The sequence below is a fragment of the Microchirus variegatus genome (genome assembly GCF_963457635.1).
Source record: "Microchirus variegatus genome assembly, chromosome: 4".
Taxonomy (NCBI): Eukaryota; Metazoa; Chordata; class Actinopteri; order Pleuronectiformes; family Soleidae; genus Microchirus; species Microchirus variegatus.
In genome coordinates, this window is record NC_139805.1 from 29,262,505 (window position 1) to 29,279,472 (window position 16,968).

The window sequence follows — 16,968 nt, forward strand, 5'->3', positions numbered from 1 at the left end:
AAGTAGTATCGTGGTGTAAACATGTATTGGATGATTAACTGTCCTGCTGGGGGGAAATAAATGTTTGATTTGAACATGTTGCACACAGCATAAGACCCATTTTCAAGATCAATACATAACTTTATTATACATTTTATCGCCTTTTTAGTGCGTTTGGATGAAACAAACCATAAAACGCAAACTTGAGTATCTCCACACACACCCATGTGTTCTTTCTATTAGTGAGAACCTTCCAGAAGACGCAGGTGGAAAGACCGAAGACGAGCCAGGACCTGGTCCAGAGACGCAGGAGGAACCAAAACACACAACCTGAGGAAACAAAAGTCAACACTGACATAAACAGGTCCACTCAATAAGAGAATATATTTCCTCTCAACAGCATATACTGTATAGATGCAACTTAAGATTCTCCTGTTACCTGACGTGGTAGTTTTGATCGTCGTGTCCATTCTCGTAGCCCGGTCCCAAACACACACCTTCTTCTTCCAGGAACCTCTGACAGTAAAACACGTCTGCCTCCACACCTGACGTCTGAAATGAACAGCAACGGCAGCATTGTAGATCAAATGTGAGGCTTTTATTTTGGAAAAAAAATACTGCAGGTTCAAACAAAGCTTTATCAGCCTCCATGTTCATTCATATAACAACGGTCATTTCTTTTAAAAATTTAAAACATAAAAACACAATTTATTTTAATGTCCAACAGAAATGGCCCCTAGGGGGCAAACTTTTTGTATGATGCCTCCCTATGATAGTGTTGTAATCAGTCACAGAGCATTGAAAAGGTGGATTAAATAAGCATATCAGTGTTTGACCTTGGCCTCCTCAATCATCTGAATCGGTAACTGCAGACGAGGGTAAAGAAAGACTCCGCCCATCGCCGGTTGACAGCTCATCCCCGGTAAACCGTTCAGAAAGTCACACGCCCGCCGAGCATTCTGGGACAGTGTTTCCTCTTTTTGGAGAATCTCCTACAATGGAGGACGAAAAAAATTACACCGATCAAGTTAGACGTTGAAGACAAAAATAGAAAAACTGGATTGAAATGTTTCACCACAGAAAGCTAGCATACCACTGGTAGCATACCTGTGCATATTTGCCATATGACAGATCTCCAGGTGTGGGTGGATTGAGCATTAAATTCATAGTGAGATGTGATAACACTGGCGGATTTGTGGTGACCTGCAAACAGTTAACGCGCTTCATCGCTGGTGGGTCGATGTTGACGACCTCCATGTAAGCTCCTCTCAGACCACACCTTAAGACACAACATTTCCCAGAACATTTACTCCACATGCAGCACTGTTGATCATTATAGAACTTTATCTGGTTACAACTAAGCATGAAAAAAATTAATCCTGATCTGTTAAAATGTCACTAAGATCTGAACTTGTTCAATGGGACTGAACCATGTTGATCTCTATCTGTAATCTGGATCAGATTCAGATTACGATACGAAACTTGAATGGCGGTAGATGGTACTTGGTGATGGTACTTGGACCCTAACCCCGATCCTGCATACGTATTTGTGCATAATAAGAGATGGGGATTTCTGGAAGATTTGGTAATTTGATGTCATTGGGTAGAACAAAATGATATGGGAACACACTTGGAGGATCATCATCAAGGATTAGGGTTAGGGTTATGGAGATGGTAGGGTATGTAAAGGTGAATCTTAGGCTGTCGGTAGAGTGTCTGAATCTATGTACCCACACTAATTTACGTTCAAATCCGATGAGTTTTGAGGACACTTTTGTCCATTATAAGAGATGGGATGTCTTGAAATTTTCGTAATTATTTTTGTGATGTCATCAGTCGGTGGATTCTTAACAAATTTCAATGAGAACATAGTTGGGTCATTACCTACCTATCACGAAAATTTCAGATTGATCCATTAACAACTGTAGACAGGAAGCTGCTAACAGTGGGCCACATGTGTTGGATTAGGGTTAGGATTATGGAGATGGTAGGGGATGGAAGGGTAAAACTTAGGCTGTTGGTAAAGTGTCTGAATAAATATACTTGGACCAACTTTCATTCATATCTGATGAGTTTTGACAGAGATATGATTATTTTTATTTACACTTTTGCCCATTATAAGAGATAGGGATTTCTTTAAAAAATAGATTTGTTTTAATGTTTTAATCAGTGGGTAGATTCTTACCCACAAAGAAGTGTTTAGGTCAGAGACGAGGCTTGCTAAAGGTTTGCTCTTAAAGAAACAAGAGGAAAACTCACTCTCCAATGCAGGCTGTCGATATCGTATGGATGGAGATCAACTCCACTACCTCTGAATACTCCTGTCCCATCTCAAATAGGACTTTCTTATAGGAATGAAACTGTTTGTCTTGCCCATACACACTGTCCTGGTGCACCTAGAAGGTCCAAGAGTGGATATTTAAAATCTGAACAGAAACATAGAGACCCGTTTATTTATGCTGCAACAGCACCAGACCCTCTGCTGCAGCAAATCGAATCACTTCTTCTATAGACTCCCTGTCTTGCACATGACCTAACGGGACAGATAATCAGTTAGCATCAAACATTTAAATGCGGAAATCTACTCAATGTTGTGGCTTATATTGATAATTACCTGTTGGGTTTCCTGGGTTGCTGATGTAAATGGCTCTGGGCTCACAGTGCCCCCTAGCAGCCTTCACAGCGTGGTGCAGCTTGTCCACGTCCACAGCCCAGCCTTGCTCCTCTATCAGCTCGTATGGCACCATCTTCACCCCTGACTCGTCCATCATACTGGGCAGAGTGTGCGGGCAGGGCTTAGGGATTAATATACCGGTCTGACTTTCTCCAGACCCACAGCTCATCAGGTGCAAAAGGAGCTGAACACAATCCAAGTAACAACACGCAAAAAATTTACAAATATGAAGACTTCAGTGGGTAAAAAATTGGTAGACAAATTCTAGTAGTTGCTGTGCTATGATGGGAGACAAGGTCAAAAATTTAGCATCAATTTTAATGTAATATACTGTAACTGAGGTTTTCTTGGTATGTGTGCAAGATCACAGTGAATCTACAAAGACACAAACATATAGTCACAGGTCTCTGAAAGTGAAAAAGATAACATTTGACATTCATCCTGTGGGATGAGTGTCAAATGGATTGGACCCTCCCATTCTGTAAGTTTGACAAATGTGGTTGTTATTTTATTATAACTATTATTATTATTATTACAACTATTATTATAACATAATATTTAAATAGCTATAACTGATAAATAGAAGTTGACAAAAAACTTTTTTTCTTAATATCATACCCGAACAATTGTCTGAGAACCAGTGGAGAAGATTATGTTTTCTGGACGTGAACACACTCCACCATCTCGCCTCGTTATGAAGTCAGCAATGGTTTCCAGGATTCGCGGCGTGCCATTGGAAGTGACTGTGTATGAACCTAACGTCACAACAGACCATAGAGGCTTATTTATTGCTTTGTTTTTGTTGTGATCCTCCATCTGCACAGATGACAGAAACTATTATTGATCCTCACCCACACTTCCTCCAGCGCACCACCCCAGAAGCTTCTGCGCCCGCTGCCTGGCATCCAGAGGGAAGCTTTGGTCCTTGAGGAGCTCAGGGTACAGACACATTGCCAAGACCTGAGACGAAAAAACATGGAATAACAGGCGTAAAGTGTAAGAAAACAGTCGCACACTCCAGAAGGAACTACAGGGAACACCAACCTGGCGAATGAATGAGATGGGGGCTATCCCTGCTCGCTGGGGATCATGTGAACTGACATCAATCACCTTCTGGAATGGTCTCTTTCCTCCCTGTGAAGAACACGCCCGCATTGTTTGGACTTCTTATACGACAGCTTTTAACCTGCATCGCAATGTTTGCAAAAGCACTGTTCAGAAATACACTACCTTTCAAAAGTTTGGGCTCACCTGTACAATTCTTTTTCTTTTTTTTATTATTTTATTCATCAAAAGAGTTGCAAAATAAATAGAAAATATAGTCAAGACATTGACAAGATAGGAATTTTTTTTCATCATCATTGCACAAGGGTTTTCTAATTATCCAATAGCCTTCTGACGCGATTAGCAAACACAATGTACCATTAGAACACTGGAAATGGGCCTCTATACACCTATGTACATATTCCATTAAAAACCAGACATTTGCAGCTAGAATAGTCGTTTACCACATTAACAATGTATACAGTGTATTTATGATTCATTTAATGTTATATTCGTTGAAGAAAAGTGCTTTTCCTTCAAAAATAACAACATTTCTAAGTGACCCCAAACTTCTGAACGGTAGTGTATCACCCTAACCCTAACCCTAAAGGACGAGCAGTGAAAAGGAAGGCGTTTTTCCTTCTCCTCGGCCCACAGCTCACTCACCTGTGTGATCTTCTGTGTGATGTGAGCAGCCAGAGTCTGCAGACCTGTGGACTCTCTGATGGCCAGCACTCTGGGGTTGACCTGCTGCAGTGACGTCATCTCTGTCGCTCTGCTGCTGCTGCTTTGACGCAAAGAAAAACTCTAAAACCAGCTCAGCCTCTCCAGATATGTACAGAACGCCCCCCCAGGTGTGCAGAGAAATGAGCTAAAGGCCACTTTCTCTCTTTTTTACTCCAATGAGTTTTTATTTATTTGATAACTGTGATTATTCATCATTGTATACACCAAAAAAGTAAAGAAAATGACAGCATTAAAGTAGCCGCCACATAAAATGACCTTATAATTTCAGTATTTCAGTATAAATTTAAAGGAGCATTATGTAATAAATCTAAAGCAACTGGCCATAAAATCCTCCTAATATGTCACAGATGCTCAGGAATAATGTTCATATAACAAACTGAACTCACCAACAACAACAGTACAGACAAAATATTTGCATTAAAAAAAATATTTAGCAGACTGCAAATCATGTTTATGTTTTGGCATGTGGCGCCACCTACTGCCGTCTACTTATCATTGCAGTCAGTAGAGTCAGCTGCAGAGCAACCACGGGTTGCCTGTTACGTCAAAAAACGAGACCTAAAATACCTCGGTATTTTGAATTTGAATGTAGTAACCGTTTTTGGCCACATTCTTACATATGGCACCTTTAAATAAATATACAGTAAGTATATATATAAAATGTAAATACATTTTTTAAAAAGTCTCTTAAGAACAATTCATCTTGGGTATTTGAGAATATATGAATGGTGCAGATATTTAATACATATCATGATTATTATATAAGTATAAAGGCCACAGCTACGCTAAACTCTAATTTAAAAAAAAAAAATAAAAAACATGTATTTTATTATTATTTTACTGTGTTCACATTCATCACATCATGAAATATGCTATGTGTTCAAATAAGATTTTGAATATTTCAACATTTACCTTGGCCCAAGGCCACTGCCATGAGCTGCAAATGAATGAGGCAAAACTTAATTAAACTGAAGCTAAACTTATTTAAAGCTGCTTAACTTGTTTAATTTGTTTTTTAAAAGATGCAAACTTTCTTTTCTTTATGTTTGACACGTAAACGGTAGACTGTCACGTTAAGTGGTTTATCCGCTATAACTGTAAGCCCCCGTACGAGGACTGAATGGCTACTGTTGTGGTAATCTCCTTGTGAGCGACGCGCTATGTTTGATATATTAATATATTCTTACACCTCCTGCATCTAGGTTCCACCTCTCCCTCAATAAACAGAGTATTCTAAAAAAAAAAAATTCAGACGAATGACAGCACGTCCAAAACTCACCTAACTCCCCCAAAATCCAAAAGTCAGTCGAAAACGGACTTGATTCCTTGAACCTCTCGACGACGAGGAGGCTTCTGCTCTTCTGAAGGTTTGTGGTGACACCCAAGGATTTCACTTAAAGTGAAAAAATGAGCAGGGACTCACTGTGACTCCATTGTATCCTATTGACTTCAATGTCTTCAGGCTGCGACAAACAAGAATGGGAGTCAACTACAGTGTGTGTGAACGTTGTGGTCTTTCACAGCCCCAGGTTAAAAAAATGTGTTTACAGGTTTTAGCATTTTATTCCTTAATTTACTTTGGAGGAGTCAATGTCGGTGTTACGTAAACACCGGTTCTCCAGAACAGCAGATCGTCCTGCTCCGGGCACTAGTCCGGGCACATCCGGTTGCGTACATTATGTTGAATGTCCACAACCGTCGCTTTTATTTTGAAATTAAAGGTCCCCTATTGTGAAAAATCTACTTTTTGATCTTTTAGTACTGATATTTGGGACTCAGGGGGCCATACCAGTCCCCAAAATGTGAAAAAACAAGACTCAGTCATGTTTTAGTGGTTCCACTTTGTGTAAGTATAGGCGATAAAACATGCGATGTTTACACCTCACGACCAAGTGACGACAGTGCGGGCCCCTACAGGCTCTAGATTCGCCTCTGTACAAACATCCTATACCTACAGTATTTGTGTGAATAATTAAAAAAAGGTCAGACTTTCCAAACAAAACAGTACCTCATAATGACAAGATTTACTTTGATCAATGTAGAACCTCATGCTATTCTGTATTAAATGCGATTTCAATGAGGCGTAGGTTTGATAAATGAGTCAAAACTTGATCGTTCTTAAGCAAAAAGACCAGGATCCTGGGTTAGAGGAATAACTGTGCACAGATGTAATCTGAGTTATTCATTGTCCAGGTATTGACATGGAGAGGGAGGGAGAGGGGGAGGAGTTACTGTATATGAGGCCTGAGAGTTCTGAGGTTATCCTGTTCATGCGTCTCTGTCCGTCAGCCGATCATGGCCGGTCTGTCACTGCGCTGTCTGCTTCTGGCTTCGGCTGCACTCCTGTGTAACACCGCTCCCACGGTCAGTGTCTGTGTGTCTGTTGTTTACAATCCTGGCCATTTTAGGACCAACAAATATATGCGTTGTTAGGATAGAATGGACTATGGCCATGGTGCTGTTGCCTCACAGCGAGAAGGTCACTCTCGCTGTGACCTTCTCAGCTGAGGGTCTTTCTGTCTGTGTGGAGGTTTGCATGTTCTCCACCATGCGAGTGTGGGTTTTCTCCATGTACTCGGAGAACCTTTCACCCGATCTCAACTGGGATTGGCTCCAGCTCCCCGTTCCCCTCATGTGGAGGTATAACATGAGCAAGTGAGACTACAAAAAATGTAAAACAATGCAAGCTAGATGTGTATAGTGCAAATTTGTTCTTCAATTGTCCTGAGAAGCTGACCCTGAACCGGTTTGTCCTGGTTCTGATGGAGTCAAAGGGCAAACAGGTTGAACAGGTGGAAGCTTGGATTGGAAGCGTCCTTGATGATGTTCTGCTGAGGCATCAGGAGATGTGAATGTCCTTCAGGGCAGACGGTGATCTTCTGTCTCTGGAAACTCTTCCATTGCACTCGACGGAGGAGCCGTTAGAGGGAGCTTCGCTCCAATGTTAGTCGTCTTGAACACTCTCAGGAAGTGAAGAAGCTGTTTTATCTTCTTCATAACCACGACGATGTTTGAAGTCCAGGGGCCTCATGTATAAAAGAGTGCGCAGCTTTCATACTGAAAGAGGGCGTACTCACAAAATTTGAAAAGTACGTACGCAAAGAAATTCCCAGATTTATAAAACCGTGCGTACGCTGAGTCCTGCGCACCTTCTCTTTATACATCCCATCAAACGTGAAACTGAGCGGAGGTGAATGAGTAACACACCACGCCCTTGTTCCACTCACACATTAATATACAAATGACTCTAAAACGCTCTCTCTGACGCTATCTTCCTGAAGAACAATGACAAATGTGGCAGCGAAGGAGGAAAATTAAATAAAAAGATGGAAACCGTGCGATCGACGCATCGATTTATGATGTATAAATTTGAAAAAAGATATATTCATATTTTTTGTCTGTTTGTTTATTTGGAATTAGACATAAACACAAAGGAACTAAATGTGAGGGTCACCGCGGCTGCTCTCATAATGTTGATGCTTAAAAAACTGGCTGTGCATTGATGGTTGATTCTGCGGGTGTTTTCCTTATGTAACATGGTTAGACGTGACTTATCCATGCGAGCTGAATTTACAGATCATTTCAACAATCTATAAATGTGTCAGTGTCACGCGTCATCATCCAGTTTCGCACACGCGCATTACGCACAGAATAAGCAGATAGAGCTCATTGAGTTACTGTATAATGATTCATTACTGTCACTGATTGTGTTGTGGACGCTGGGGAGGGAGGAAGAGGGAGGAAGAAGATGCTAGTGCGCCGATGTCTCAGGTGTGCCGGTGTCTCAGGTGTGCCGGTGTCTCCAGCGGCTGACGAGCGCGCACCTGCATCAGCTGTCTCTTCTGATGAAAGGCGCAGTGGTGGTGGAATAACTTTTTTGTTATTTTGTTATCGTATGGATTAAAATGGGATAAGGAAATGTTTTACTCAACAGTCAAGTCCCATTTTCTTACAACAAATGAGTTTGTAACTTTATTTTGGAGTGTTTAAAACATGTTAGACTGGTTACACTGGCGTGTGTTCATGCGTTCACGTCAGCAGCTGTGTCTATTTACATAAAGAAAATTTTAATTTGTGTTAAATCAATTTCATTTATTTACTCAAAGTAAGACTTAGAGAAAAATCGGTTTTGTCCTCAGTGTCCTCTCTGATCTTATCCACACATGTTCAAACGTACGATGGTGTATCATTGTTGTTCGTCACAGAATAATTCATGTTTGTCACTGTAGACACATTAATAATATTATTTTGAAACACTGTGATAAGTTTCAGAGCTTAATATTGCAGCGTCTCCACCTGACAAGAGTTTGCGGAGCGCTCCGCAAGGTTCCACGCCAAGTACATTTTTATAAATAAATCGTGTGCGTGAAAGCAAGCATACGCCGTCTTTTTGTGCGTAAGCACAGTTTAAACATGAGGCCCCTGGAGAGGTCAGCAGAGATCAGGGTGCTAACCCTAAAGCCCAATTTATACTTCTGCGTAAAGTGCTCTGCGTAGGCTACGTAGAGACTCTGCGTCGACGCAGAGACTGTCGAAGAGCCTCTGCGTCGTCTCCGGGTGCACGAAATATTTTTTAAGTGTCCGTCACTCCGTCAAGGGACTACGGAGACGGCAAGAGCTGCGATTGGTCCTCAGGACAGGCCGAGCGAAGCTGCTCTGTGCCGGCTCTCAGTGCGCTCCGGGCGTCCTGACAGAGGCGGAGCTGATCCCCGCCGATAACGCCGCTGCCGAACTATAAATACGTCACATCTTAACACACACAGCACATGTTTAGACCCTAAATGGACAATTTCTCGCCTCAAATTATCTTAAAACTGCGTTCCGTCACACAGAAAAGTGACAAACGGCCACTGTTTCAACAACAGTCTTTCGCTCTCTTTCTTTCTCGGACGCCATTACTCACTGTAGCCAGAAGCACAACAACCTTGCGCAGCGACCCCTACTGATCGGGCGGGAAATTGCAGCGAGTGTCCGTCACCACGACGCAGAAGTATAAATGCTCGAGGCGTCTCCGTGGTGACGCAGACGGATAACGCATACGCAGTCGGAGAAGTATAATGTGGCCTTTATCAAGAACTTTGAGCTGAGGATGGCAGTGAAGAGCCTGCCTGAAACTACGAGTCAATCACAAGTTTTGATAGAGCCTCATTATTCCATTCCACTGTAGGAAGACTTGATTTTTTGGCAGCAGTTTTGGTTTACCTTTGAGTTGGAAAGTTCAAGTAGAGGACGGTAAAGTGAAGGAATAATCCATCCTGACATTAAGGCCACATTATACTTCTCCGACTGCGTATGCGTTATCCGTCTGCGTCACCACGGAGACGCCTCGAGCATTTATACTTCTGCGTCGTGGTGACGGAAAGACTGTTGTTGAAACAGTGGCCGTTTCAACAACAGCCGTTTGTCACTTTTCTGTGTGACGGAACGCAGTTTTAAGATAATTTGAGGCGAGAAATTGTCCATTTAGGGTCTAAACATGTGCTGTGTGTGTTAAGATGTGACGTATTTATAGTTCGGCAGCGGCGTTATCGGCGGGGATCAGCTCCGCCTCTGTCAGGACGCCCGGAGCGCACTGAGAGCCGGCACAGAGCAGCTTCGCTCGGCCTGTCCTGAGGACCAATCGCAGCTCTTGCCGTCTCCGTAGTCCCTTGACGGAGTGACGGACACTTAAAAAATATTTCGTGCACCCGGAGACGACGCAGAGGCTCTTCGACAGTCTCTGCGTCGACGCAGAGTCTCTACGTAGCCTACGCAGAGCACTTTACGCAGAAGTATAAATTGGGCTTAAGTTCTTATCCTTCTTTGTCACAGCTCCAAGCTCTCAAACAAAGTTCTCCACCCAACTGCTTCCTTGTCTCCTCAGACTCCTCCTCTCTCCCAAAGCTCCTCCCATCTCCTCCGTCCCAGCTGTCTGACGTCGGGGTTAACGGACTTCACGTTAACCCCGTTAACGTGAAGTCTCCATGTCAGATTATCCATCACAGTGGCACAGATTCTTGTCGTGTCTTGTTCGGTGCGACCCCCGAGCGATCACTGTTTACGACGCTGCCCAAGTTCGTAGGTCATTGGTGAGGCGGGCGGGGCAAGGGGTTGTCAATCATGACTAGCAAAGGGTTTTTGGTGGTGCTCGTGGTCTTGTGCTCAGACACAAGAAGAAAAAAGATTGTGGACCTGGGTGTCACGAAGAGGACAGTATGGACGTTCTGTCCTAACAGGGTTAGGGTCTGTTAGGGTTTGTCCTCATTGCTAAATCTCAGGAGCAACGTTGTAGGAGGTGCTACAAACAGGGTACAAGCATTTTGGCCATTAAAATAAGCATGTTTTCTTGACTGAAGTTTATGGCCTTAGGGACAAATTTATTGGGTAGTTTTGGGTTCTTCCTCTACTAATTTGTTGTGTGGAAATGAGCAGCAGATTAATTGTATATCATTTGTAGGACAAACATGGAGGCTCGGATACAAATTGTCCTCTGACAGTAAAAATCCTGGACGCAGTAAGAGGAACTCCAGCCGGATCAGTGCCACTCGGGGTGTCTCGCAAGACTGCTGATGGGGGATGGGCACTGATCGCTCACGGGTATGTACAGTATAAAGTACAAGGTAAACACAGGATGTTTTTTGCTTGTTTGATGTTTGAAGAGTGCAAACCAAACAAGACAGGTTTGACTGTTTGTCTCCGCAGAGTGACAGATGCCACGGGGGAGATCCATAATCTGATCACAGAGGAGCAGTTCCCAGCGGGGGTGTATCGTGTCGAGTTTGACACCAAGTCTTACTGGAAGAATCAAGGGAGCTCGCCGTTCCATGAAATCGCTGAGGTGAGTGGTAAAGCAGTCGTCACACAGCTCCATAATCAGCCCAGCAAACAGTGGCCCATAGAAGAGGAAGTATGACTAAAGAAGGCCTACTTAATGACATGTGGAGTCCCTCAGGGGTCGATTCTTGGACTCCTTCTCTTTAGCTTATATATATGCTGCCTTTAGGCCTAAAGGCCACATTATAATTCTCAGACTGCGTAATGCGTTATCCGACTGCATAACCACGGAGTCCTCGAGCCTTTATAGTTCTCCGTCGTGGTGCCGGATACACACTGCAATTTCCCACCCGAACAGTAGGGGTCGCTACGCAAGGTTGTTGTGCTTTTGGCCACAGTGAGCAATGGCGTCCGAGAGAGAAAGACTGTTGTTGCTGTTGTTGCAGCTAAATAACATTGAAACAGTGGCCGTTTCTCACCTGAAATAAATATTTTTCTGTCCAGGAAACGCAGTTTTAAGATAATTTGATAAATTAGCCATTTAGAGTCTAAACATAAGATATGACGTATTTATAGTTTGGCAGCGACGTTGTCGGTGGTGATCAGCTCCGCCTCTGTGGACGCTCGGTGCGCACTGTGGCCGGCACAGAGCAGCGTTATTTCGGCCTGTCCTGAGGACCAATTGCAACCCTTGCCGTCTCCGTTGTCCCTTGACAGAGTAACGGACACTTAAAAAATATTCCGTGCAGTCGGAGACGACGCAGAGGCTCTGCGACAGGCTCTGCATAACCTACGTAGAGCACTTTACGCAGGACTATAAATTGGGCTTAATTCTGCAGAAATCTAACATGGACTATGATAGTTATGCAGATGACACACATATATATCTTGTACTGTTCACAGATGATTGACATGTGGGACATGTATATGATTACACTGGCCCTTTAAGACACTCCGTAACATACCATATGACCTGTGTGAAGTCTTATCATCTGTTTTCTGATCTTGACGTTAGACAGCAGTACTTCAGGACAGTCATCCGACAGTATTTACAGGAAAAACCTATGTTCAAGTACTACTAAATACTCTCTTTAGTTAAACAAAAACATATCGGCTTATTGTAACATTCGTTTTAGATGAACCAACATGTTTTCTTTTGATTTCATTGAGATTTTTTTTTTGCCCCCATTGTGTTTTTATACAATTCATTGAGCCCCAAACGTTTTATTTGCTGATGTTGCTACATGTACACTGTTGGCTGTAGTGGGCTAGTGTCATTGACCCTGTGTGTTCTCTCTCTCTATGTGTGTGTAGGTGGTGTTTGAGGCCCATGCTGAAGGTCACCGTCATTACACACTGGCCTTGCTCCTCAGTCCGTACTCCTTCACCACCACAGCCGTGGTCACTGACACACACCAGTGATGTTCAGGATTTCACTGTGTCTTTTTAAAGATTCAAATAGTGTTTTTGTGTTTATATTCATTTACTGGTTTGGGGGACTGTGGGTTTTTATATGATTGGGAATGAGTAAAAAAAATCACATTACAACAATACAAGGGCTGAATGTCCTCCATAACACAGAACCATCTGTGGAACCTTATCGTAGTTGTCCCACTGTAAGGTTGTGTGTAAATGTAAATAAACAAAGTGATGATAACCAGCAAATCAAAGGACTTGTGGTCAATGATTGCACAACAATGACATGGCATGAAAAAAAAAGTGTCAGAAACACAAGAAAATGCACCTTTTCTGGGATACGCCAATGTAGAGGTTACACATGTAGAGATTAAAACACACAGTTTGAATAACAGGAAGTCTGATGTACGGTGAGAGGATTAGAGCCATGTGTGACTATTCTATTGGAAATTATTTCGGGGAGGGGGGCAAGAATAAAATGACAATAACGTTATTTGTTTTCCACATCATTTATTTGTTGAAAATACCTCAATTCAAAGCTGTAGAAGATGCTCCAGTTTGTGTTGTGACTTGATGTGAAAGAGGAAAAAAAAAAAACAATACAACAATTTGTTTTGACTCAAAACCATCTTTAATTTCTTCAGAAAGTAAAGACAAAATGAAACAAAGGCACAAATAAACACTGTAAAATGGAAATACAGCTGTGTGATTGTGAAGATAAATCTCAAGATAGTTGTGTTGGCCATGAGATAAAAAAAAAAAAAAGCTAATATGTTTAAAAACAACTGATCAGACAGAAGTTTCCAATTTAACTCAGAGGGCAATTGGACCAGAATTTTGGCTTTGCAGAAAAAAAACCTTGACAACTCTCAGTGGAGGATCACTCGGCTTGGCTACGATTGTGAACTGCAGGACACGTTGACCACCGACTCCCTGATGTTCTAACTAAGTCCCTGTGATGTCCATGTTCACCAAGGGCTACAAGCAACAGACTCAGGTCGTGCAATGTTCAGACTCTGGAGTTGGGTTGTTGATGATATTGACAGATGAATCTACTCTAAAGACAAGAGAACTCAGAGTGTCCAAAAGTCACTGAATCAGTCACACTTGGACTTGTAGATTCCTAGAAGACATCTGACCAGGGTTTGAAGGAGGTCGATCCTCCCACTTACATGTTGGCCTCATCCACACGGAAACGGAACTTTTCCTATACAAGCTTTTTCTTTCAAGAACGAGTCATCGTTTAAAGAAATGTCACAAATCCCCGAAAACGACTCTAAGCACTGTACTGTAACCAAAACTTAAACCTTAAACCCCATCCAGTTCAAAACATCAAAGCCCAGAAGCCCTCTAGAAAAAAAGTGGAAAATCGCAACACTAAAGCATCTGAAAAGTGTTTCCTGGTTCCGCACCAAAGGTGGCTGTTAGCTTAGCGGTTAGCTCAACCCGAGTCAGCAGGGGAGGCATCATAGAGGGGAGTTCTTTGAGATGCAGATGAACCGATTACCTCTCTAACAAGCTGCAAGGTTAGTTAGATGTGGATTGGGGGGGTTATTTTATGGGCCGTCTTCTAAGCTAAAGCCCAATTTGTCTGTCGCAGAGCCTCTGCGTCGTCTCCGACTGCACTAAATATTTTTTAAGTGTCTGTCACTCCGTCAAGGGACAACGGAGACGGCAAGGGCTGCGATTGGTCCTCAGGACAGGCCGAGCTAACGCTGCTCTGTGTTGGCCACAGTGCGCACCGAGCGTCCACAGAGGCGGAGCTGATCACCGCCGACAACGTCGCTGCCAAACTATAAATACGTCATATCTTAATACACAAACCACATGTTTAGACTCTAAATGGCTTATTTCTCGCCTCAAATGATCTTAAAACTGGGTTACCGGGACAGAAAAATATTTATTTCAGGTGAGAAACGGCCACTGTTTCAATGTTATTCAGCTGCAACAACAACAACATTCTTTCTCTCTCAGACGCCATTGCTCACTGTAGCCAAATGCACAACAACCTTGCGAAGCGACCCCTACTGTTCGGGTGGAAAATTGCAGTGCGTATCCGGCACCACGACGGAGAACTATAAAGGCTCGAGGGGTCTCCGTGGTTACGCAGTCGGATAACGCATTACGCAGTCGGAGAAGTATAATGTGGCCTCAACAGTAAGGTAAAATGACCCCCGATTACTGGTGCGAACAGTGTTTTTTTGTATCTCGCAAAAATCCCTCGCACATTAGAGCTAGTTAAAGTAATGCAGGGTTCAGTGCATGTTGAGCTAACGGGAGCAGCCAACAAGATGCATTCAAGAAACCTCTCAAATTCCGTCACGTCTGCAAACACCCATGAAGTTTCACAGGCTAAATGCTGCTGCTGCTGCTGTCACCTTGGGTGATTTCATCTCATCTAATGGCATTTTATGATGCATTTTTTTGAACAGGCAATGACCTCATGATGCTTTCAGGACCAAAAACACACTTCAAACACTCTTCAGATGTCCACTCTTTAACAACTCAACTCAAACAAATACTTGGAGTGCATCACTGACTCAATAGCAAACACTGATTATGACACTTGTTTTACATGTTTTAGGACAAAGTGTCACCGCTTTGTAACGACACACGGACACACCGATTCAGATTAAAACAAACTTAATACAGTCGACATCATCATTACTGTGACAGCTCTTCATTTTCCAAAGGGATTTCTTCAAATTGTTTGGGCAAAAAAGCAACAGATATTCACTGGGTTATCATTAAAACATATTTTCACATTGGAGTTTGGCTCAGTTTTTGGTCTCATCTTTGCTTCAAACCACGTCAACCAAACAAAACTGTTTAAAATAACTGAGTTAACTTCTCGTGTGTCAGATTTTGTTTGAGCCAAGTTACAAAGACTCAGTGATAAGATGAGAGGTGAAGAAAAGGGAGTTTGTAGTCGTTTTGAATTCTCAACAGTGTTCCTGCATTTTCGATAAATGTAGGCGTCAGCAACAGTGACATGGAGACCAGTTGGTTCTTACGTATCTTTGGTCAACCAGAGCTCTGATGTGTCTCACAGTGAGATGCAGAAGCACAGTTTGGACTGAAATCATAAGACCGTATGAGGGGCTCTACAAAAAAAATCTGACCTTTTCGATGTGGACAAAGTTTGGATATGCAAATACAAAAATAAAAACAACAAAAAGACATTAATAACACTGACATTATGACACTTTGGATTTCAACAGCCTCAGTCTGAACAGTTCTGGCTGCTCAAATCCGTTTTTTTTTTTTTTTCACATCCTCTTTTACGTCACGTGACGAAAAAAACACAATCAAAACCCGCTCCGTTGCGTTCGAAAGCCGCACCACAAATTGGTTCAATCACATTTCCAAATCCCCCCTCCGCGTGGACAGTCTGCCTGAACACAATCCGATTTAAGAAAAGAAAATCAGATTTGCAGGCATCATGAGGCAGTTTGACAAGATGTAGTCGTCTGATAAGACAAACAAAAATAAAAATAAGATCTAAGTTCAAAAAACGGCCCAAGCTCTGATTTAACATCACAGGGCGTACAATCAAAGGAAAAGTCAAAAACATACCGTCACGACTCATTCTGAATTCAAAAGCTAGAGATATTGTATCTTAACAATGAACATCTGGTCCAAAATAATCTGCCAAACAAAATGTACATCATCTTTGTTCAGATTACTTAAGAAATAACACTGTGTTTTGTTTTTTTTCCAGATACGCGTGCCATTCAAGAACAGCTGTAGCTTCAGCCGGGAAGAAGCTGACACCAAAGGTTCTCTCATTCTGGCTGCTGCCTCGTATGCTTAGAAAACAGAAAATAAGAACGCTAACATTTAGTCCAGACACACACAGTGTCCAGCCCCAAACGCCATGCTTTAAAGCATGGTACAGTACAATGAAGAGCTTTTTCCACATGGTCCAGCACTATATATATATATATATTTATATATATATCTATAACTATATAAAAAAATGCAAAAATAAAAACACATCTGAGCTCAAAAAACAACAAATAAAAAACACCCTCCCCTGCTCAATAGGGCCGGGTCACACTGTCCGCAGCGAATCCGCGCACGCACAAAAAAACGGGTGGCACGTCCCACCCCTACCATCAAATTCAAGGACTTTTCAAGGACTTTCCAGGACCAATTCCTTCAAATTCCAGGAGCGAATGTGCCGACTGACACGGCTCAAGATGCGTGGGCAACTTGAACCAGACACGTCCGAGGGAGCTGTAGCATCGTTTTCTTCTTCATTGGTAGGAACGCGTCCTATTCCCCCTGCGTCAATTACTTGTAGCACCACCCGATGGTGACGTGGGATACTACAGGACACCCTGACACCATGG

General features: G+C 42.6%; 2 protein-coding genes across 2 annotated transcripts; one reads left to right on the forward strand and one right to left on the reverse strand.

The window, feature by feature from the left end:
- Positions 1–218: 218 nt before the first annotated feature.
- Positions 219–4,462, reverse strand: LOC310926183 (alanine aminotransferase 2-like; the record flags this gene model as incomplete). Its single annotated transcript, XM_083888282.1, has 11 exons — positions 219–309; positions 419–531; positions 816–971; positions 1,087–1,258; positions 2,239–2,375; positions 2,451–2,512; positions 2,594–2,837; positions 3,272–3,408; positions 3,505–3,613; positions 3,698–3,787; positions 4,364–4,462. The coding sequence occupies 11 exons, from the start codon at positions 4,460–4,462 to the stop codon at positions 219–221; spliced, it is 1,410 nt and encodes a 469-aa protein (XP_083744408.1).
- Positions 4,463–6,739: 2,277 nt separating this feature from the next.
- Positions 6,740–12,619, forward strand: ttr (transthyretin (prealbumin, amyloidosis type I); the record flags this gene model as incomplete). Its single annotated transcript, XM_083888283.1, has 4 exons — positions 6,740–6,808; positions 10,881–11,020; positions 11,126–11,261; positions 12,512–12,619. The coding sequence occupies 4 exons, from the start codon at positions 6,740–6,742 to the stop codon at positions 12,617–12,619; spliced, it is 453 nt and encodes a 150-aa protein (XP_083744409.1).
- Between the last annotated feature and the right edge of the window lie 4,349 nt (positions 12,620–16,968).